Source organism: Stegodyphus dumicola, chromosome 7 (assembly GCF_044657685.1).
Source record: "Stegodyphus dumicola isolate Sdum_Otavi_A_Nest chromosome 7, ASM4465768v1".
NCBI lineage: Eukaryota > Metazoa > Arthropoda > Arachnida > Araneae > Eresidae > Stegodyphus > Stegodyphus dumicola.
In genome coordinates this window covers 100,482,620-100,508,455 of record NC_140774.1, presented here as the reverse complement: position 1 = coordinate 100,508,455, position 25,836 = coordinate 100,482,620, and the positions used below count along the sequence as shown (strand labels likewise).

General features: G+C 34.5%; 1 protein-coding gene across 1 annotated transcript in view; it reads right to left on the bottom strand.

Moving 5' to 3' along the window:
- Positions 1 to 25,836, bottom strand: part of LOC118200801 (heat shock 70 kDa protein 4-like) — a 110,873-nt gene that overhangs the window by 73,282 nt on the left and 11,755 nt on the right. The window contains exons 3-4 of the mRNA XM_035372762.2: positions 11,052 to 11,174; positions 1,671 to 1,770 (exon numbers count right to left, since the gene is read on the bottom strand). Coding sequence (XP_035228653.1) covers positions 1,671 to 1,770; positions 11,052 to 11,174 — 223 coding nt within the window. The remainder of the gene's footprint in view (positions 1 to 1,670; positions 1,771 to 11,051; positions 11,175 to 25,836) is intronic.

The window sequence follows — 25,836 nt, the reverse complement described above, 5'->3', positions numbered from 1 at the left end:
TGGCTAAGAACAGTGGCGGATCTTGCTTTCATTAAGAAAGAAACTTCGTAATTTTGTTCGTAGCAAATACCACATGGGCGTAATTTGGTAACACGTGTTTCTAATGTGTCATTACTAATAATGGATTTAAATTTACTTCTTCAATAAAAATAATGAAAATCCTCTTACACTCTGCATTACTATGGAGAATAGTCAGGATGGCCAATATTATTCTAGACAGTTCATTGTATTTTAAAATTCCATCAGCACCTTTCAGTTTTCCAATTAAACTTTAGTGTGTGTCAATTCTTGCAAGTTATATAACTTTATTCCATTTTTCTAATTGTAAACTCTAAATTTCCAACTGCAATTTATCAGTTACAACATCAATATCATCGTCTTTCAAAACTGAATAAAGTAAAACTGGAAATCTATTCAAAAAATATCTTATACCAGAAAAGGATGCATTTGCTAGAAAAGAAACATCTGCAACTTTAGCATATAAAATCACTTCATCATTAAACTGGAAATTTATGCAGCACGTAAACACATACTCTGCAGAAGTAGCTTCTAACGTGAAAATAAAACTTATTTTTTTCTTCTGTTGAAAGTTCTTTCACTACTTTGTTAATTTCAGCCCCTATTACCAAATCTTCACTTTTCTCCCAAAATTCCATTTCACCATAAATCACAATACGTAGAATTCGACAACAAAACAAAAGTTGGTTTGACAAAATCTTTAAACAGATCACTAATGCAAATATGAATTAATGGAATTCTGCATTGTAGTATTGTGGTGTTAAGAACATCAAACAATGATAAAACGGAGTGTACAAAACAGCACAAAATTTTGTAAAGGTCTGAAGACAAAAACATAAATATTCCTTTTTCACAAGGTAAACTTACAATAATTGGAAAATTTTGTCTGTCGAGCAATAGATATAAATTTTTTTAGAGAAATTAGTATCAAATTTACGCTTATGTTTTGTAGTATTATTTTGAGAACTGCCAATTAAATTGCCCACAAGGGCAGAAATAATTTTTCTCACACCTATTTTTAACAAAGTAGGTAGTAACTATATCGATATTTTAGGTATTCTTAATAGAACCTTTTATTCTAATGTTAAAAACACTTACTTACCCATTTAACAAAAAAATTTGTTAAATGGGTTAGTGAGAGTACAGTCTAAAACTGGAACTCTTGGCAACTCCAACAAAGCATTGATAAATATTTATAACTAATAAGTGAAAGTTCTCTATCATCAAAGATTAAAATGGTACATTTGAAACAGGATAATAAATTATAACATAAAATATTGAATTAAAATTATTCGAAACTATGAAAATAGATATCAGAAATAGAGATTAGCTTATTCTGAAAAAAGTTAGGACTTTAAACTGGACAAAAATAAAGTTTTGTTATCATAAATATAATTAACATACTATTAGGACACGTCTTAAAATGAGTCCTTTTATATAGCCTTTGATTTTACATTAACCATTTCTAAAATTATCCAGATATCATACAAGAATTTGCATTTTAAAATTTTAACAAATAGAAATTTTTCGTGCAAGAAAATATTAAAAAATAGTAATAATAAAAAAAAAGGAAATGAAAACATATATTTTAAATAATTTATAATAATTTAAGGTATCAAAATAACAGGTAACTAAATATTAATATATAATACCAGCAGCAGTTTCATTAAGAAGGCGAAGAACATTCAGACCAGCAATTTTACAGACATCCAACATTGCTCTTCTGTCAGCATCAGTAAAAAATATTGGAACCTTCATTATTCAAAAATAAATAAAAAAAACTTTTTAGTTACTACTAAAAAAATTATAAAAGCTTCACAATATTTCAGCATATGAGTAACAAATAGCACATGAAAGACCTAAAATCTTAATACACAAATTTCTCCCAACTTCAAGGTACTTGCTGGTTACCCAGTACTTAACCATACCCCAAAATACCATCTGTGATCCTGATTCTTGCGACTGTAACATTGATTCTTATCCCCCCTTTCTGATTTGAGGTGGAAAATCAATTTTATAATATTCTTACATTATTTAATGACAACTGTATGAACAAACAATATTTCACAGAATGTGAATTTATATCAAAATACAATGTACACAGAATTTAGTTATAAGAAAGAGACACTTTTTTGACAAGTTTTTATCCATACATAATTATCATTATCTTGAACAAAAACATCTCAGTATTTTATGCAATCTTTGAAACAAATTAATTACTGTATCACTAATAATAAAAACAACTTAATTATATTGACATATTTTGTCTTTCAAGAATTATAACATTCTTTGTGATTATCCAGCCCCCTGAAATGTATTCATGAGGCGTTACCAGAATGAGCATCCCATGATATTGCTAAAAATGTATTCATGTGGCAATTGAGGTAAGCACAAGGGCCTGCACATGCAGCAGATGAGCCCAGATTTCCACCTTTAAATTCAATGGCAATTTTTCTGATTACTATTTTTCCCCATCGAGTACATTTTTTTTTTTCTTGTAAGCAATTGTAATGGAAGTGTGGAGTTTAGAAGATGACTACCACCAAAAAATGTTACATTTATTCAGTTGTATAACATTTTCCCTAACAGTAGAGAATATGAAAACTTACATTCCACCAAGTTGTACTTCATAAACGATCAAATTTTACAGATCAAAATTTGTGAGCCAATGCTGAATTTGTACAATTCTCTAACGACTTTTTAAGCAAAAACAAATTACTAAAGGACAACAGTGTGCACAATGCTAAATTTTTGAAATTTTCTGAAAAATTACATACACTTTTTTCAAAAAGGTAAGAACCCTATTAAAGTTCTCTTCCCCCTCAAATTTTACTAATTTGTAAAGATCATTAGGTATTTTTTATTTTGGGATAATAAAACATGAAAAATATACAATGCCCTCTTACCAGGACTCGAACTCTGGACATTCCAATTGCTAGTCACATGTGCTTTTCAATCATGGCACCGAGGCACAGGGTAAGGGGGGGGGAGAAAAATCTTACATTCTTTCACACTTAAAAAACAACTTGGAAAAATGGAACCCAGTTGTCAAATCTTGAATCATCATTCACCTTATTTATGAGTTATGGATCCTCCACATTTGTTAACGATGTTTTATTTAAGCTTATGCCAAATCAGATGATGTTTGGCATCCATAAGATTCAAAGCTGAGTAAGCGTATAAGTACAAATAGTTCATGCTGTGTTTCAGTATTCTGTGCTGTGCCGTCAAACGTTGTGTTAATATGTGTGTCTGCCACTTTTCCCTGGTTCTACATAACATTTTATGGTGTCAGATGTTTGGTTCCAGCAGGATTTGTACACATTTCTGCACATGGAAATTAAGTACTTTTAAGGACTTTTAAAGACCATTAATGAAAAAAATTAAGGACCTATGAGGAAATAGCAAATTAATAAATTCAATTAAAAATATTATCTATGCCTGAACTTCACTTTTGTAATACCATCCAAAAAATAAAATAGATCCCTAAGTAGGATGCATTATTATTAAACATAACTTAATTAACATAATTATTAGTAAGTTTGAGTATAAAATATACTTTATGAAATTTATCAAACAGCATTAAATATTTTACACTTATGATAGTTCAGTATATTTGAAAGAAGATAAGTGACATTTTATTTACGTTTTACTAATAGTTATAGTTTCATGTTGGTTTTTTTTTTTTTTTTTTTTTTTTTTTTTTTAGTCTCATTACTTGCTTAATCCAGAGGTTTAGTAAATAGCCAGGTAGATTTCATATCAAGCGTCATAGGTAAAAATGAAAAGTAAAATCATAATAAGAATGATTTATAACAAAAGACTGACTGTTGTCACCGCTGCTCCTTGCCTAAAGAGAGACCTGCAGACCAGAACAAAATTGAAAGGCCTGATGTGAGCACCATTAGCTAGTTTTAAAGTTAGTTGGGCTCTGTCTGTAGCAATTAGTGTCCTAGCTCCATGTAGAGTTCCAGGGGTTGTAACCCAGTTAATATACTTTAAGGTGTCGTAGCTCCGTGTAGAGTTTCAGGGGATGTAATCCAGTTAATATACTTTAAGGTTTCAATAAGCCACTAAAGCACCAGAGGTGACACTAAGCTGCTTTGTATTATTTTAGGTCTCACTAGATATGAAGAATAAGTTTTACATTTTTGTGTTTTACCTTGTACCATGCTAAGAAATAATGAAAGGCAATAACTCACTTTAATATGCAGAGATAATTTTTAAGGGTAAGCAGTTAGTTATAAATTAAACTAGATAGTTAGATAACCTTAGTCATTATGGATTTACATTACCACTATTAAATTTTACTTATTTTTTAAGAATATTGTTAAAAGTCCCTATTAAAATCACAATCTAATAAAATTTCACACTTTAAAATACATGCAATTTATGTCATTGATTCTTAAATGATATTGGGATAATTATACATTAAAAGCTACAAAACATTTATGCTTTATAGCAACAACACTCAACAAAATATTTATGCTTCTTTTTAATTTGAAGCCTGGCCAGACATTTTGGCTAATTTACATCGATTTCCTTCTCTTAAAGCATCTATTAAGAATTAGAAATTTCTCTCAATATGCAAACTAATTTTCTCACTAGTTTCTGCATGCTTTATCTCCTGAATTGTCAACCTTTCCACAATGTACCTATGAGGGTTTACTTGATCTGGTAAAAGTTAAATAGTCCAAAAATTCCCGACAGACGTGAAGCAAATTATTGCTATGTCTCAAAGTAACTACAAAGTCAGACAAAGGTTTAAATAAGCCTCTTATTTAAAAAGAATTTAAGGTATGTTCTTATGCTAACCAAATCAATTAAAGTTTGGGATGATGTAATTAAACCAGAACAATCAAATTCAAACAAAAAAAGGTGGACTAGTGGTCAAAGACTATACAATTTAATTTTAATTTCAGCTGGCTCAGTAACTCTATCATCATAACAAATTCAAATGTCAGCAGCGATAATGCAAACACAAAAAGTTACAGAGCTGGCAGGAACTAATGCAGCGAGCAAGCGGAGATTCAAAACACATTTCTGTCTTACACACCAAAGACCTCACTTTAAAAACTGCCCAAGTGATTTGTATTCTGAGGAGGAAGTGGGAACGGGAAATTATAGTAAAGGCTTGAAATTACAAACAACTGGGTAATTTACATAATAATACTGATATATATATATATGAAGAATGATTTTCTTTCTCTGTATGTATTCGTTTTTTTTTCTTCAACACGCTTCTTTTTAATTTTAGAATTTTTGCATTTAATTAAAGATTTATGTTATTCTAAAAAAACTAAATGTGTTTAAAATGTATAGGAAAAGCTGCTAATTTTATTTCTCTAGTACAGTCAAAAGTCGTTAATCCGGACACCCATAATCCGGAATGATCTATAATCCGGCCTCAAAGCTACAAACTTTCTGCGTATGCGCATAATACGTTTATGCATGCGCGCTTAATGTATAACGGACGGTATAAGCTAGGCTAAAATTATCTATTTCATTTAATGTTCCAGATTGCATTGTTCCTTAATCTTCGAATTGGATCCGGCTTATTATTTTTTGCAGACTGTTAGAGCAATTTTATAAAAGTAAGTTGGAACTTTCGATTATGTCAAATAGAATTTCCGATGCTGGAGCTGCAAAAGGATCTACAAAGGGAAAGCATGTTTCGATGTCCATCAAACAAAAAGTGGAATTGCTGCAAAAAATGGATAAAGGCATACCTTTGTTTCTCGAACCATTCCGAAATCCGTATATCAATTTTACGCTGCTCTGGGGGGGGGGGGGAAATAATACCATGGTGCGCAGTTGAACTGGAAGTTGATCTGTCAGCACTATCCTTATCTTCAGGGCAGATGTTTTTATTTTATTCGGTTTATAATTCCTTACTAAATGTAGTATTTCATCTCGATGTACTCCGTCTTTGATATGATTTAAATCAAATTCCTCGTCATTATAAATATCACGAATACAAATCAAATAGTTTTCTGGTTGCAATTTTCTAATTTTGACTATGCGTAATGTATGCTTTACGCATGCACGCGTTGAAAGATATGTTTAATAAAGTAAACAAATAAACATTAAGCTTTTTTTGGGTAAATTTTGATACCTTTTAGATCATAATTGCTCTTTATTTCATAAATTACGGTTTCATATTTTTAATTTTATAATTTCTGCATGCCATCTTACCAGATTTAAACTGATGATCTATAATCCGGAAAAATCGACAATCCGGAATCGCCGAAGTCTCGACGAGTCCGGATCAAAGACTTTTGACTGTAATATGAATATTCAGAAGAAATATAAGAAATATGAAATATATATTGTTAGGGCCGGTTACAGAGCTGGTGTGGTAGAATTTTTAGAATTTAGTGACACACCGAGCAACAAAATCTAGAAATGGCAAAACTTTTAGAATTTAGAGATGGCACTGGAAGCAGAATTTAGAAACACACTAGTCAGTAAAATTTAGGATCTACAGAGATAAGTTTAATATTCTACATGATTGCACCAGGTGGGAAAATGCCTGTTTATGATGCATTAAGACATATTAGATGAATCTTTTAAATTGCCAGTTTCCAATTTCTTTATTAATCAAAAAACTCCTTTCTATAATGCCTGTCCATGCCATAAGATTAGAAGCATTTTTAATATTTTCTATGCTTGTGTCTCGTGAAAAAGCAGAGAAAATAAAGGGAAGATAAACATGTTAAGAAAAAGATTCTAGTATCAGAAGTAAAACATTCAAATGTTATGTTTTCATTGTTCTTCCAGATGTTATCGAAAAAGTACCTGAAACGTCTGACACTCCACTTATGATAAATGGAAGCAGAACAGTAAAACTTCCTAATATTATTAAGCAATTTTACGGTGATCCATCATCGTGGTTAGAATTTTTTTGTCAGTTTGAGTTGGCTATCGAAAAAATTCTACTCTTTCTAAAGTAGATACATTTAATTATCTCAAATCCTAATAAGTGGCCAAGCTGGGAGTTCGATTGCTGGGTTAGCGATTATGGAAAGAAATTATGAGGTATAGCTTAATATATTCACAAATAGGTTTGGTAATGCTAATAAATTAATCCAAACTCATATGAATAATTTATTAAAAATTCCTGCTGTTCATAATTCACAATACATTGTTAATTTGAGAAAATTTTTCAATAAAATTGAAAGCCAAATTAGAAATTTGGAATGTTTAGGCATAAAAACTGATACATTTGGCAATGCCGATAATTTCCGACGGAATGCCAAAAGATCTTGTCTTGGAGTTTAAAAGAAAATGGTCCAGTGATTCACTTTCCAGGACGTACTTACGTTTTTAGATGGTGAAATTCACTCTAGGGAAAAACATATTAGCTCGAACAAAACCTGATTCACCTAAAATTAAAACAGAGACTTATAATAACAAAGCTAGAAATAATTTTAGATAATCTAATTACAATAGAAGATACGTTGATCATGTGAGACCAACCGGAAGTTATGCTACCACTATTAAAAGGAACTGTGTAATTTGTAATAGCCCAGATCACGAGTTTTGGGGATTTAAAACAGCAGAAGATAGGAAAAATAAATTGAAAGCTGAAATAGGTGCTTTAAATGCTTTCCTAAAAACATTTAAGTTGTATGTGTAGATTAAAATTCGAATGTAAGTATTGCAAAAGTAAATTTCATAATTCTCTGTTATGTAATGAAAATGATCCAAGTAAAGCTGAAAAGCAGAGCCCAGTTGGTGCAATTGTAAGTGATTCAGAAAACAATGCGGTCATTATGCAGTGTAATTCAACAGTATCAAAAATCAGTATATTGTTGTTGACATGCTCAGTCATCGCTAGTTCAGTAAATCAGCCAAACATTTCAAAAACAGCACGTATTTTGTTAGATAATGGATCTGAGCGTTCTTGGTGTACCAAACTTTTAGCTAATTCCTTAAAATTAAAGCCTATAAGAAAGGAAAGATTACATTATTCTTTTGGTTCATCAAAAGCAACTAAAAAATTATATGATGTAGTTAAAATAAAATTAACAAGCAGGAACAGTTCAGATAAATCTATTGAAATCACCGCATTAATTACTGATACATTTACAGCCGTGCTAACTGCTATTCCAGATGATAAAATACAGAGTGTTTTGAAAATGAGGGTATTATTTTAGTTCATGAAGGTAAAAATGATGATCAGTCGGTAATCATATTAATTGGAGGAGACATGTTTTGGAATACTATTGAGGGTTCGGGTTTTCACAAAAGAAGTAAAACTCTTAATTGGATACTGACAATTATTGGTTTTACTCTGCAGGGAATTCAGCAGAGATGCAATAAATCTAGTTGTGTAAATATAGTATCTTCTAACTTTCTAACTTGAGTACAGGAACAGATATTCAAGTGTTATGGGAATTGGAAAGCTTAGGCATAAAAGATAGGGATCAATTATCTATTGCTGACAAGTGTTTTAATTGAACAATTCAAAAATTATCTGAGATTTATGGATGGCCGATATGAAACTAAATTGTTACGGAAAGCGTTACCTTCAGAATTAGAAAATAATGTTTCCCTCGTTAGAAAACGGTTTGATGACTCAAAAGTGTTTTGGAAAAAAAAAAAAAAAAAAAGTGGGGGATTGTCAATGAGTATAAACAAATATTTTGCTACCAAGAAAGTAAAGGAATTATTGAAGAATGCGGAAGGGATTGTAATGAATATTTTATGCCACATCGAGCAGTTGTAAACAGAAATAAAGATGCTACGAAGATTCGCATTGTATACAATTGTAGTTCAAAAACCAAGAAAGCTATGTCATTGAATGATTGTTTAGAAAACTTGCCCACATTTAAATCTTAATGTACTAGATGTATTATTGCATTTCAGAAAATTTAAAATTGTGTTTAATGGGGATATTGAAAAAGCATTTTTAATGATAAAAATTGCTGAAGAGGATTGTAAATTTCTAAAATTTCTTTGGCTTCCTGATAATAAAAATGCTGAATGTAAAATTATGCATATGAATAGGTTGCTGTTTGGTTGCAAAATTTCACCTTTTATACTAACTAGTACTATTAAAATCCACATTAGGAAATATAAGATAACTAATCCTGATTCAGTATGCATGTTAAATACATCATTATATGTGGATGACTTATATTTTGTTTCAGAGAATACAAATGAGACATATAAATTATCAAATGACGCTGATTCAATTTTGATGGCAAGTGGGTTTAACTTGCGGAAACAGAGATCCAACTCTCCGAAATTGGAAAGATTATGGGGTTGGAATAATCTTAATGTTGAGAATAGTAAAAGACATGTGAAAGTGGTAGGTGTGAAATGGATTCCTGAGGACGATATCATTTTCCTTGATGTTACACCGTTGCTAGATAAATTGAAATCCACGAGGAGTAATAAATGTGGTGTTCTGGAAGTAGCTGCCATGTTTTTTAATTCATTTGGTAGTTCAGCTCCGTTTGTGATTAGAGTAAAATATTTGTTGCAAGAGATTTGGGAGAAAGACATAAGTTGAGATGAAAAGTTACCAGGTGATCTTATAGACAAATAGTTAACGTGGTATTCAGAAATAAAACGGTTAGGGCAAATAAAGTTACAAAGGCATTGTTTGTTGGGGTAAGTTAACCGCCAGGATGCCAAAGTTGAACTGTATGTATTTTGTGATGCGCCTCTAAATGCGTATGGAGCCGTTGCTTATTTTCGTTATCAGGATAGTTGTGGTAATATAATGGTGTCATTTGTTATGTTGCTCCTTTGAAGAAAATTACATAGCCTCATTTAGAATTAATGGCAGTTTTAATCGGTGTTCGAGTTGGAAAGTATATTTTCAGTCTTTTTGGAGATTTGATCACTAACCAGGTATGGACCGACTCAGAAATAGCTTTATATTGGGTTAAGGGAAGACTTCCAAATTAAAAACTGCAAGTGGTGAACTAATTAGACCAATTCACATACTGGTACTGCTGATGTTTGTGAACTGAACTATATATTACTTCATTTCTTTATTATGATTTTAATTAAGTTTTGTTTTGTTTTGTAGCTTAGATTATCTCAACATTACTGATTTATGCAGAAAATGCTCATTCACTAAGCTGAGTTTGTATAAGAGTTATATTTGATGATTCGTAAAACTACATAGGTATGTATATTTTATTTATGTAGTGCTATAATATTTGATGTTCTAAAAGGCCATCGGGCCTCAGTATGTTAAAGATGTTTTATTTAAGCTCCCGCCAAATCCAGCGCTTTTTGGCGTCCATAAGATTCAAACCTGAGTAAGCGTACATATAAGTACAAATTGTTCATGCTGTGTTTCAGTATTCTGTGTTGTGCCGTTAAAAAATGTTGTCTTGTGTTAATATATGTCTGCCACCTACTTTTTTCCTGGTTCTACGTAACAACATTTTTTTCAGGCACTAGAGACATTAGATATTTTTTTATATATATTAATAGGAGCAGAAAATGAAAAATGACACATGTCCTCACCAGGATTCTAACTCTAGATTTTCTGACTGCCATTCGGACGTGCTTTATATTATAGCACAAAGGCACACATTAAGAAAGAAAATACTTTAAATTCCATTCTTCCCCAATTACAGGGTGACTGTGGAAGATGGGACCCATTCACAAATCTAGGTGATGATGAATTATCACCTACCCCATTTTGAGCGCTATTGTAGAAATAAATATTAGGTTTATTGAAGCAGGAAACATTAAAAATGAACAATACTCTCATCGGGATAAGAACTTTGGTCCTGACGCTTATTAACCAGATATTTTTGTAATTATATCATAAAGGCAAGCACTAAGGATGAAGGAAAAGCTTACAGATTCACTGCAGTTTTATGGAGTTCTTAGTTGGTGACCATTTTCAAAATGGCTCTTGCCTTGCATATTAGCCTGACACCTCTTTGGAGGCAGAGGTGGATAATCAAAAAGTATAAAAGCATTTTAATATTTTACATCTTTTCAAAATCATCAAAAAAGTATCACTTAACTATACACAAATTTTCAGAATGTATACTTACAGAAACCACACAATCTGTAACTTTACTTGCAAGGGCTGTTTCGGTAATATCTTTCAATTTTGTTATTAACATAGCAGCTATTTGAGGAACAGTAAAAATTGCTTCATTTCCTAAATATGAAACCTAAAAACAAAAATAGCAATTAGTATCAAATATATGTAACATATAGTGAACAAATATTTTCTCTTTAATTAAAAAATTTTGTTGCTTACAGCAAATCAAGATGTCTGTGCAAACTTACACTCTTATTTTTCTTTCTTACATTTTTTAATGATCTAAAAATATTTACTACAGTACAAAGTTTGAGATCCGAACTTGTCGGGACTTTGGCGATTTCAGATTTTTCTTATTTAACAAGAATCTTATTTACAAAATTATTTTCTATAATTTCTTATTTACAAAAACAAGAATCCTTGTTTGTTTAACCAGTCCTGAATTCGGTTCAGAGCAATTTGTAGTTGCCTTTGCACGTCTGCCCCATGACAGCTAATCTGCAAATCATCAACATATAACGATCCTGAAATACTGGAAGGAAGTTCATTTTTAATGTGAACAAAGTAACGTTGAGCACACAGCCTTGAGGCACATCCTCTTTTTGTAGAAAAACATCTGATAAGACAGTACAAATCTTGACTTGAAAATTCCTTCTCCTTGAAAATTTTTTAATGAAAATAGGCAGGTTGCCGTGCAAAGTCAGAGTTGTGAGGATCATGCAATATACCATATTTCCATGCCTTATCATAAGCTTTCTCAATATAAAAAAAGACAGAGACAAGACGGTTTCTTTTCACAAAGGCTTCACGAATGGATGTTTCCAAAAGAAGCATGTTATCCATGGTTGTCCTTCCTTTTCGAAAACCGCTCTGATAAGGCGACATGGTATGATTCTTTTCCAAGAATAGACTAGATGGCTGTTTACCATTTTTTCAAACACCTTACACATGAAACTCATAAGTGCAATAGGCCGATAGTTGGAGGGATCCTTCGGGTCTTTTCCTGGTTTAGGTACAGGAATAACAACAGCTCTTTTCCACCCATTGAGAAAATATGATCCTTCCACACTCGGTTATAAAGAGCGAGAAGGGCAGTCAATGACTTATACGACAGATGCTTCAGCATTTCGTAACTAATACCATCTAGACCTGGACTAGACTTCTATTCTAGAAAAGAGTTTTATCGCAGACCTAGACGTGTCTGCGATAAAACTCTTTTCAGCTGGTCCATCGTAAAATCACTATTATAAGGCTGAGTTGGAAGAATTAAATGCAATGGGAATTTTCTCCAATTGCTACTTAACAGAAAGAAATGGTGGTAGATAATTATTGCTGGAAGAAAAAGCAATAAATGTTTCACCGATGGTGCTCGCAATTTCTTTTTTTCCAGAAATAACGGTCATTATACACTCTTAGACAAAAAAAAAAAAAAAAAAAAAAAAAAAAAAAGATGCACCGAGAAGATATAAAGCAAACTGGACACAAATTGATATGCATACAGGTTTCGACGGAAAATGAAAAATTTTACATTTTGGCTGCCAATGAATGAACGCTTGTCGCTACAATGCACCTGATCTGCACAACTGGCAGGATATTTAAGAGGAGAAATTACGATTCTCGCATACAGGTGCGCGAACGATATGCACAGATGTCAGAATTTGAGAGAGGCCATGTAGTTGGGCTCTAAGAAGCCGGTTGGCCTTATCGGCGAATAACTTGACATTTGAGCAGGAGCGATGCCACTATTAGACAATGTTGGGAGGAATGAGTGAACCATGGCCGCACACAGCATCAAGAAGGAAGCGGTAGGCCCCGAGAAACGACAGAACATGAAGATCGAGTAATCGACAGAGCGGCACTCACAGCCCCAGATGCATCATTATCATCGATTGCAACGTGCAACTAGTGCTTCAGTGACCATAAAGACCATGCATAGATGGCTCACAGAAAGGGGGCTGAGGTCACAGCGCCCCTTGCGCCGACTACCATTGACCTCTGTACAACATCAAGCCCATTTACAGTGGTGTCGGGTTCATTCGCACTGGAATGTCACTGATTGGAGTAGAATAGTCTTTAGTGATGAGTCCCACTTTGGATTGAGCTCCGATGACCAGCGAAGGAGAGTCTGGTAAAGCTCCAGACAAAGGTGTAATGCCAACCTGACTGTCTTCCGGGACAGGGCGACAACCAGGAGTTATTGTCCGGGGTGCCATTTCATTTCATAGTAGGACCCCTTTGGTTGTTATTCGCTGCAACCTTACAGCACAGGGGTACGTCGACGAAGTTCCAAGGCCCGTTGTGTTGTCCTTCATGTCACGCTCCCTGGTCTTACCTTTCAGCAAGATAAGACCCGCCCCCCACACTGCACATGTTTCTACTGCTTGCCGAACATTACGTTGGCCAACAAGGTCACCGGATTTCTCTCCTATTGAGCACGTTTGGAGCATTATGGGCAGAGCCCTCCAACCAGCTCGGGATGTTGACGATCTAACGCGCCAGTTGGACTGAATTTGGCACAATATCCCTCAGGAGTACATCTGCAACCTCTATCAATCGATGCCAAGGCCAATAACTGCTAGCATAATAGGCCAGAGGTGCACAAACACGTTACTGGTTTTCTATCACTTCAATAAATCATCCAATTTTTCTCAAACTATAATCATTTGTTTTTCTGTACATGTACATGACTTCTACCATTTTTGGTCCCATTCGAATAACTCCTTCTTAGTGCATCGTTCCCCCACCCCACCCCATCTAAGAGTGTATTTCAAGAGTGAAGAAAATGAGAACATTATCTATTCTAGAATGTGTGCTCATCAAAATACTGTCTTTCCTAATCGTATGTATATATTTTTTTAATCTTTCAATTTATTATACTGCTTGCAACTTACTACATTTGTTATTTTAAATACATATTTAAGATGTTCTGCGAAACTATTTTAAAAATCTAGTAGAGTCAAGAAGTTACCTGGCCATGTATATAACCGTAAATTTCATAATGTAAAGTGATGCTAACGAAAAAAATAAAAAATTATAACTTTCAGTTGTCAGCATTTATGTTAAGAGTTTCAAGTACTTATGAGTAAAGTTAAACATTAGATTTCTAATTAAAACTTCTTAAAAATTTTATTTTAAGTTCATTTTTCGATTATTCCTAAAGATAAAATTTGAATATTTTCATAATTAGCATACATAAGAATATTTTGTCCGTGATCCTCCGATTACTTGAAAACGCAGAAAATGATTTTGTAATAGAGAAGATGATGATAAGGAAAAAATGAAAAGAACAAAATAAATAATAGGAAAAGCGTTCAAATGTCTACTAGTGCGGAAATCCTATCATTCCAAACCATTAGATGAAATTTGCAAAGGAGTATCTTCGTTGCACTTTCTATTTCTTACTGGTTTTATTATCTCAGCGTTCAACAAATATGCAATTATTGATTTACTGTTCAATAAATTCATTTAAAACATTACTAGGAAACAAGCCTATCTGATGGTCGTTAAATAGACTGAGGAAATGTAAAGAAAAAATGTACTTCTATCATATCATTTTCTCCTAATCCAGATCTGTTCATCTCTCACCAAAAATGTTGCACCAGATGCGATCAGCATTATTGAGTGACGAGAAATCACACAAATCTACTTTATAAAATATTCGAAATGAAACAAAGATACATTTCCCTAAAGAGGTTTTATTTATTCTCAAACAAAAATACATAAAATTTGCATCGGGTCTCATTTAAATATTTCGCAGTACTTCTATTATGATTATATTTTATTACTGCGTTTAGCAGAACTGCTTTTCCGATACTCGAAACTTACGAAGTATAAAAATATTAACTGAAATGTATACGAAAACGAGATCAGGCAGACATGTATAAAATACTCAGAAATCGAGTTTTACTTTTAATATGAAACACGAAATAGCGCCGTTGCGTAATATTCTTGAATTTTTGGACCAAGAAATTACAGGTGGTTTCGCTTCTTTTGATAATATCAAACAGCAAATATATTTTAGAACAAAACAGAAAAATATAGCTTCAAATTTTTCATTATTTTGTCGAGAAGGAAAAGGAATTTGCACACTGTATTTCGATAATTGCACAATTTCATACAATTCCTATTGTGTATTTCCGATTAATGTTTTCAATCCAAATATGATAAACTAGAAAGCCCGGCGGTCATACAAAATGACCGCTGTTTTAGATATTATAAACTGTAATTAAAATGATTTGTGCAAAGGTGTGTGCTAATTCAAACTGAATTACCCGGGGCAGGCGGCGAGGACGCCCCTTTGCTTATTGCCCCATGGGGTTTCCCCCTTCTACTTGCTTACTTTTTAAAGTAGAGTGCAATTAAGGAAACCACTGGAATTTCTTAAGAGCTCAATAAATAAAGATGATTTAAATAACAAAATGTTAAATCACATGTCAGAGATCATTTTGTGCACAACATTTCTTTCATGTTTAAGCTCGCCTTGCACAGGACCATCAATTATTTTCAATTTTACGTCCGTTCTTTCATGAACTCTTGAACAGGCATCATAAAGTTGACCATGTCCAAATGCAGGCTCAGGTAAAAAAATGCCAACATGCTTAAGCGTTTGTCCCTGAGACTTATTGATGATCATAGCAAAGGCAAGTTTTACAGGAAATTGTCTACGTCTCAATTGAAACGGCAACCATGTGCCGTGGCAACTTCACCACATTGGCTAGTACAGTTATGCAAAAAACCAATAAACTATCGGCTACAAACAGACACTTAAGCCGCACATAATAAACATATTTATTTATTTCATTTTATTTGTTTTTTCATCGTTGCCGATTTTCGCGGGTTGCATATTTCCGAATTCTATTATATATAGATGTTAAATTTATTAAATGTTAAATGCACATGCTCTTGTATTTTTAATTTTTCCGGCGTAGCTTTTTCGTAATATTCGTCACACGCTGCACTGCACGGAGAATAAAACAATTTACAATTATGCAAGCAACCAATAACAGGGTTCATAGCCACATTTTAGTTAAAAAAATAAGCACCTATAAGCACTTTTCAAGCACATTTTAAGGAAAAAATAAGCACCTGTCTAATTATACTATACACAACTGCATAACCTTAAAAGAAAAATTAAAAAGACTTGTAATTTAAAATATAAGCAATGAATATTTATTAAGAAAATGAGCATTACCTCAACCATGGAAAACAATAAACTTTTTTTAAAATTTTAAATGATAGTTCAATTTACAGAATTAGTTTACAATGAGAAGAGGGGAAAAAAAAAAACTATGCAGAACTAAACTATATTACAAGATTTAATGATGAAATTTCAGTTCAAAATATAGAAAATAAATAATAATAAGCCATATCTATTGTATTCGTGTGGCACCTAATAAAAAATACAATTTATTTTTTCACTCATATTAATATTTAAATAATTTAACTTAAATCAAAATTCTGAACAATTTCTAAATTTTCATTGCACAACAGTTTTCCCTTAACATATATTCCAAGCAAAGTAATTTAGGTAAAAAAGAGGCACATTTCTGAAATCAGAAGACGGGAAATTGCTTCATGCAGTCTTCTTTAACAGTAAAAGCTTAACTAACCCGCATACTCGGAAATTGCCAAATATTCCGGATAGTAACTGGAAAAAGAGGAGTGGGGGGAGATAGTAGCCGTTCTTTAGATTTCTCGGCTAAATAAATGATTTTGACATTTCGATACGTGCATCATATAAAAACAGACCAACGCAACTGAGAAATGTTCTACTTAGAAAGCACAGAAAACTCTTTTAAGTGTTCATAAACAAATCTCAGAAGGAACATCAAAATTAATTATCTCTGCAAAATACCGGAAATGTTATTGCGCAATACGTGCGGCGTAATTCTTCAACATGTGATATTACGCAATCGGAATCAACAGCTGCCGGTATTCAGAGAATAAAGAACTAAATAAAGGACGTGTGTGTGTGTGATCATGGCAAAGCCTCGAGGGCTATCTGCCTAAGGGGAGGGATGCCTTCGTGGAGGACTTTCTAAGGGAAACTGGCTCGTATACACGTTACACATAGGGAAAACCACGAAAACGCCCATGCAGCCAGCCCGTTCGCGGGATTCGAACCTCGGACCGAACTACCAGTGTTCAGCGACTTTACCGCTCGGCCGCTGGTGGGCCACTAAATAAAGGAAAAGAAAGAGACTTACTAATTTTGGGTGTTTCTGATTCTAATTTTCAACAGACTGCGTTAAATTTCCGGAATAGAATCAATCTTCGCTTAGGTTGGGTAGGGGGGGCAATCCGCTGCTTCAATAATTTTGCGGAGAAAGTGGAGAACCTCCCAACCTCCGTACTGTATAATGTATTGGGGGGGAAAGCAATTATTTTCACTATTCGATTACCTTCCTTTTATTTAAGCCATTCCGAATATTATTCCCTAGAAAGCTAATCTGTGTAAAAACACACCCATTTTTGGAAGTTTATCTATACTACAGCAGTTACTGCAACCATATTATTATAAATATTCATGCATATACTCATAATATAAGCATAACGATCATAATAACTGACCACGCGGAACGAGAATGCAAATTATTAAAATCTTGATAGAAATTCAAACGTGTGTAGTATTTGGGTGGGAGGAAAAGAATACCGAATGTAATGGAATTTTCTACCATTTTTGCAATTCTTTAACCAATAGAACGACGTACACCTGTCTGTACTCTCGCGCGCACCATAGGTTACGGTAATGCAGAGAAAGGGGGGAAAAGCAATTTCCGGGAGTATATGCCATCTGACATTGCATATAAGAAAAGTTGTTTATTTAGTTTCGGCTTCGGAACGGGAAAAAAATGCACGTTCATTTAAAAAAAAAAAAAAAAAAAAGAGGCTTTAAAGAAAAAGTAAGCACCTATAAGGGCTTTTATATTTTATTTTCAAATATAAGGACTTATAAGCACTTGTAAGGACCGCTACAAAACCTGAATAAACTATCGGCGACAAGTACTTAAGTCGCATGTATGTAAGAAGTTTGCATATAATTTGAAAAGTGCCTGACCACAAATATCTACCTTTCATGAATAGTAACAAAACTGCATCGTAATTCTGTATTTTACTGTAGGTTTTCATGCTTTTTTTGGACAGGAAAGAAATTGTCTGTAATTTCTTCAGTCATTTCATTCCGTGTACTCTGGTAGACAGTAACTATGCCTTGCACACAGGGGTGCAAACGATGTGCGCAGATGTCAGAATTTAAGAGAGGTCATGTAGTTGGCCTCAAAGAAGCCAGTTGGTCTTATCGGCGAAAAGCTCAACATTTGAGCAGGAGCGATGCCACTATTAGACAATGTTGGGAGGAATGGGTGAACCATGGCCACACATAGCGTCAAGAAGGAAGCAGTAGGCCTCGAGAAATGACAGAACATGAAGATCGAGCAATCGACAGAGCGGCACTCATAGCCCCAGATGCATCATTATCATCGACTGCAACGTGCAACTAATACTTCAGTGACCACAAGGACCATTCATAGACGGCTCACAGAAAGGGGACTGAGGTCACGACACTCCTTGCGCCGACTACCATTGACCTTTGTACAACGTGAAGCCCGTTTACAGTGGTGTCGGTTTCATTCGCACTGGAATGTCACTGATTGGAGTAGGATAGTCTTCAGTGATGAGTCTCGCTTTGAACTGAGCCCCGATGACCAGTGAGGGCAAGTCCGGAGACGCTCCGGACAGCAGTGTGATACCAACCTGACCGTCTTCCGGCAGACAGGCCGACAACCAGGAGTGATGGTCTGTGGTGCCATTTCAATAGTAGGAACCCTTTGGTTGTCATCCGTCGCAACCTTACAGCACAGCAAACGTCGACAAAGTTCTAAGGCCCGTTGTGTTGCTTTTCATGTCATGCCACCCTCGGCTTACATTTCAGCAAGATAATGCCCGCCCTCACACTGCACATGTTTCTACTACTTGCCTTAGTGCTTGTCGAACATTATCTTGGCCAGCAAGCTCACTGGATCTCTCTCCTATTGAGCACGTTTGGAACATTATGGGCAGGGCCCTCCAACCAGCTCAGGATGTTGACGTTCTAATGCGCCAGTTGGACAGAATTTGGCACGATATCCCTCAGCAGGACATCCACAATCTCTATCAATCGATGCCAAGCCAAATAACTGCTTGCATAAGGGCCAGAGGTGGACAAATGCGTTACTGACTTTTTCACTTTATAAAGCTCTATCACTTCAATAAATCAGCCAATTTTTCTCAAACTGTAATCATTTGTTTTTCCGTATATGTACATCGCTTCTACCGATTTTCGTCCTATCCAGATAACTCCTTGGTGCGTTTTTTTTTTTTTTTTTTTTTATCTAAGAGTGTATATTCGAGATGCTTTTCTAACTCTTTCCCAGACTGGTTTAGATGGCATTGATGATGTTATCCCAGACACATTTGGATATCCACGAAACTCTCTGGCTCTTACATCTTAACTTCCTTGCATTTTCTTTGGTTCTTTTGAAGGCTATGAAATTTGACAGAGTTGGGTACCTATGGAGAGTTCCCCAAGTCTTTCTTAGCTGTCTCAGAGTTTCCTGGCACTTATTGTTCCAACATGGCTTTGGAATTTTTCGTACTTTTCCTGATGTCATAGGTATAGAAACTGCCGCTGCCTGCATAATAAGTATCAGCAGCCGATTTCACTGCTTCATCGATGGGCACATTGTAACCATTTCTTCTGTGAGCTCTGCAATAAATGAGAAAAGTTCCCAGTCTGCCCTGTCATATATGAAGTGAAGGACTCTAAACAAGGATTTACTTCTTGTGAAAGAGTAACAAAGATGGGAAGATGATCACTATTATAAGGATTTACATTGAGCAAAGTAAAAGGTAAAGGAGATGGTGAACAGACTGCAAGATCGATAGCATTAAAGGTTCTAGTAGGCTCATGGAAGTAGGTATTTTGTCTATTGTTTGAGGAGACAGAGGCAGTGATCTTCAATCATTTGCTCTATCTGCCTGCCTCAAGAATATATATCCTTACTTTCCCAGAGTGGGCTATGGGCATTAAAGTCACCTACTATGATAAAGAGTTCAGGCAGCTCTTTTATTAAATAATCTAAATCTCATTGATCGATGTGTTGATTTGGAGGCAGGTACAGAGAACAGATCGAAACTAAATTTCATATATTTACTGACATGGTTACAGCTTGGAGGCTCACATGTAATGAGATATAGCTGGAAGGGTAGCCAAGTGATGCTAGAACTCCTACGCTTCCACAGACACAACTGCCATCAGGATTATCTTTCCTGTTTGAATTGTACCTCCATAGCTTAACCTGACGTTCTGGTTTCAACAGAGTTTTCTGAACTGCCAAGCACACAGGATGATAGACATCGATCAGGTGTTTGATGTGAACAAGATTTTGGTGGAAACCACGACAGTTCCATGACATGAGAGTGGCCATTTATGAATGGTGCTTAGTCTTCTGTGCTGCATTTTGGTTTTGTGTGGAAGTATATGTTTGGGAATTTCTAACCCTTGCTCTACTTCCATGTTATTTGAATCAAAGAAGTCTGAAATCATTTCATCAAATGAACTATTACTTACACTTCTGTGTTTGTTTATTACTTTTTTGGTGAGTTTTTTTTTTTTTTATTATTTTATTTGTTTGGGATTAAAGTTCCTGTTTTCTGTATTTCGTGGGTTGGTTTGTCTGTTTCTGGCTTGCTCATTGTGGGTTGGGTTTTAGGTGCTGGTGTTTGTGTGCTACTGAAGTTTGGGTACCAACAGACCCTGTTAATTTGGCAGCACTAGCGAAAGACATTCGTGGTTGAGTGCCTTTGACTATCTTTCTGCTTCTGCATATGATATATTCATCACAATTTTAATAGCCTGAACTTCCCTCTCTACTTTCCATTTGGGACATGAGCATCAGAAAGCTGCATGTTCACCCATGCAATTTATGCACAGCAGGGCAGCAGTACATGCGTCACTATCATGGACAACGACAGTGCAACGTGCACACGCGAGTTTGCCATGGCACGAGATCTTAGTGACAAAAACGCTGGGACTGGAAACATCGCATCATTTTTGGAATGTATGGTCATACAGGACTATTGAGGTATCCGGCTTCAATATTCTTAGGTAGATCAGGTGATTTGAAGGTCAGCATTTCGTATTTTGTATCAACCGACTGACCTTCCTTACTCATCTTGATCCGCCTGGCAGCACTGACGTTGTGATTGGCTAGCTCGGAAATGAACTCTTCTTCAGAAACAGACAGAAGGTTGACTTCCGAGATTACACCTCTACAAAGATTAAGTGTTTTTATGTGCTGATAGAGTTACATGAATTTGCCCTAACTTGGTTAATCATAAGAGGAAGGCAGACTGTACAGCCAAAATAGTCTCGATAAGCAAATCTCCAGACCGGAGATGCTTTATGTTTTTTGGATCACCAATGAAGGAATGAATATACAGTACAAAGTCCGAAATCCGGACTCATTGGGACTTCGGCAATTCCGGATATTAGATCATCAATTTCAATCTAGTAAGATGGCAAGTACAAATTATAAAATTAAAAAATATGAAATCGTGAGTTATGAAATAATGAAGTATTTATGATCTAAAGGGTATCAAAATTTGCAAAAAAAAAAAAAAAAAAAAAAAAAAAAAGAAAAAGCTGAATAGATTTGTGTTTATTTTAAACATTTCTTTCAATGTAAGTTGCTTTGTTTTTTTCCTGCTAATACTTTCTGTTTAATTCTATAGACAGACATAATATTTTGTTCAGTTACAGTGTTGAAGTAACTGCTGTTTCGAGAATCCTGACTAACTTGTCAATCAAAATTTTCTCGTTTTCAGTAACTTCTTTGTCACTTTCTACACTATCGGTAAGGGTATTTTCTGGATCTAGATCCTTACTACAGATTTCGCCATTCATTCATTAATTGATTGATGATTGAGAAGCACCGTCATCATAATGAAAACTTCTTTTATATCATCTTCATTTATTACCGCTTCTCCACATTTCTTTACAAAATCTGTTAATTGGAAAATTTCAACTTTGTTTTGTGATATCTGAAAACTTTTAAAATTAGCAGCTCTCATGATAAAATTTAGCTATCCTTCACTACAGATATTTGGCTATGCATCATGAGCTTGGCGACTAATGACAAGTTGTTCCGTTAAATTTTATCTTGCTTCTATAGTGCACTGAGACAATTAAGCCTAAATGGTATTAGTTTAGTTATTTATTATATTTATATCTATTTCTTGCACATGCTTAAGGCTTATCAGAGTTCTGAATAAATAAATTCCTACATATACTTAAGCCTTATCGCGGGCCGGTGCTAGATATCTTACCACCTGATGCAGTCTCTGTGGGTCCTAAATTCTGCGATCTGGTGCCATTCTTTGCTGGTGCAGCCATACGAGCCCTAGGGTTGGTTCTGGGTTAATGTGAATAACAAATCAGTTATTCTTAATTCAAATATCCCTAAATGTAATCTTTGGGTCTATGAGTATCATCAACAAAATCTATTTTTAGCATATGGAAAGAAATTTTTGGTAAATTTTTCCTCATCAACATTTTTTTTTTTTTTTTTTAGCACATTTAACTTAAATCTGTAATCATAGCCAAGTCTAATGTCAACATAAAAGGTTACCATACTCTTTTATTATTCAATTATTAACATAAAATTGTTTAGGCTTCGTTACATGAGTCATTACTTAAGTTGTGATGTTTTGATAAATACGCAGTGATGAAAGGAAAGTATAATAAATAATGATTCGCCAGGTTGGCAGCAAATCAACGATATATCTATGTGGAATGTTTCGGTTTGAGATGTGTGCCAAGTAGATATGTAGCAAGGAAGCCAAATTACTGATCATACAAATTTATGCTAAAATGATTGTTTCTTCAATAACAAGGTATTTTATTTAGTGTCGAAGTGAAATTAAGAATCGGGACTCTCCACATGTTTAATTTATTATGCATAAAGCCTACGAGAAAACGTTGTTGGTGGTTTTGGATTTTAGATCATTCCGGATAATGGATGTCCGGATTTCAGACTCTGTACTGTACTTGTGAATTACAAATGGTGATACCTTTTGGATTTCGCCAGAAGGACTTAAGACTACAACAAAATGGGGGCAATCGTTAGGATTATTTGCATTTGCATAGGTACGCACTTCTTTAGCAATAGATTTTTCCAAATTGGTGCTATTAATGGGACTGACTTCAGAGTCTCTAATTATATATATCTTAGAATAAGCCATATTTGAAAGAGAAAAGATTCGGTTCTGACGGCCTTGCCCACCACGGAGCCCAACAAGAGAACACTGAATCCTGTGTTAAGGTTAGCCAGACCTATACGCAAACTGAAGCCCCACAGTCTGCTTTCCCGAAAGCAAGTACTCCTGAGAGCTTATCCTCAAGCCACTGACACAAGGACTAGTGACCAGCCGATTGACACCCATGAGGACGACTAAGGAGCCTCCCGTTTAGCTGAAGCAGAAGCCAAAGCAGTGTGTTGGGGACAGTACCTCGCCCCTCCTTTCCAACAACACGGGTCTCCACGCACGGCAAACACGTGGGCAGTTTTCTCGACACTCGAAAACTGGAGACAAGAGCTTTTCCAGTTTCTCGTGACAAGCCCCAACTTCCAAAGAGAAAAGCCGCAAGGGAGAATGCAAAGAAAAATTTATCAGTTCAAAGGAGAGGAGATGGAAGACAGGATAGATCATCGGGGCTCCAGGATCGTGACACCTGTCTCACTAAGAAGGTGAAGGGCTAGGGTACCCCGGGATTGCCACACCCGTACTCACAAAAGTGAGCCCCTGAGGGGTGTGATGCACCATGAGACCAGCGACTAAAGAAACGTTGTTCTGCTAACCTTTTCCTTCTTTTATCACACACTGATGAAGTTAAGCCTGAATTATTTGAGTTATTCATTGATTATACTTATGCATATTTATGCACATGCTTAACACTTATCTGATTCTGGAATAAATAATTTCCCATATATAATTAAGGGCCAGCATTAGACATTTTACTACCCAGTGCAGTCTGTGTGCGTCCTAAATTTCGCTATGAAGTGCCTCCTTAAGTTGTAAAAATTTTGCATCCTAGCGCTTTCCCTTCAAAATTTTACCATCCCTTAACCCTCCCGCTGCGCATCCCATGATTTCCATGGGGATGAATTTTTGCCGTCTATTTAACTGTGCAATTTGCTCTTTTCCCATTCAAGGTTTCCTTTTGGCTTTTCTGTGAAGTTTAATTGTTTATTTAGATGTGGGCTAACAGATGGTATTAGCTGGCCACACTGTCAAATATACAAGAATACATAATGTAGCATTTTGCGCGCGTTTTTTCAGAGATCAAATGTGTCTGGCACGAAGCGTTTTGCAAGTGATATAACCTGTATTGCTGATAATATTTGCGACACTGATAGTAGTTTTGACTCTGATTTCAAGTATATTGAAGATAGTTACAGCGAAACTGATGAGAATTTCTCGGATTCCTCTGCAGATAGTGATGAATCTGAAAATTCAGTTTCTATTGAAAACGTTCTACAGTGGTGCAAAACTGATATGCAAAATATTACATTATGCAAACATTTTCATTAGTATATATGTTTTACCTTTGTATTTTATAAAATAAATCATAATTTAACCAATATTAATTTTCAAAATTTTCCTTTTATATAATTATTCTTCAATTTCCGTATTCTGACAACCTTTTCCTATGATCTAAACTCTATATTGGGGGGGGAAAAAAAAAAAAAAAAAAAAAAAAAAAAAAAAGCTGCTTTACAAAAAATGTTTGTAAATTTTAACTCTAAAATATATGTAGATTTGAAATATGTAATAAAACATATGCAATTTTTGAACCTATTTTAATAATAAAAGTACGCAGTGAGAGGGTTAATTTTGTTGCTGAGTACTTCTCTAAATTCTAAACATTTTGCCTTCCCTAAATTCTGCTGCACCAGCTCTAGCACTGGTCTTGGGCTTAACTGAACAACAAATCAGTTATTCTCAATTTAAACAGCAGTAAATATCATATTTTGGTCTATCAGTATCATTTACAACTGTTAAATTTCTCCTCATCCGCAAGCTCCATTTTGCAGCAGAATTTATCTGAAGTCTGGAATCATCGTCAAGTGTAATGCTAATATAAAAGATTACCACGATCTTTGGTATATAATTACTAATATTTAAAATAAAGTTTAGACATTTGTATAAGTCATTTTTCAGGCTGCAGTGTGTTGATAGTCATGCAGTGGCAAAAGTTAAAAATAAATAATGATTCGCCAGGTTGGTGTCAGTGCTGAAGAATCGGGATTCTCCACATTTTATTATGAAAAAATAACATATGTGCAAAATTAAACAGGTTGCTAGTGAAAGCCTGGATATTTGGAGGTCCAGATTTCGGACTATGTACCGTCTATGAAAATATATCACTTATATATGCTAATTTTGCAACCATTCTACACCATACAAATGTATTAAAGGATTCTTTTCTCGGTTAAAAATATTTCCACTCAATTCAGAAAGCCTGCTTAAAATCTTGCCTTGTGAGAGCCATCTAACTTCTGTATGCAATAATAATAGTAATAATTTTTTATGTTCTGCATCAATGTCATGAGAAAATATTGTGAGTAACCAACCTACTGTATGAATTGCTATTTAAAAAAAATTAAGAATTTTTATGAAGTCTGCTAAAATCTCATTTAATTTTGTGGATAGATTTTGTGCTGCTAAGTGTTGCATGAGGATTATATTGTGGG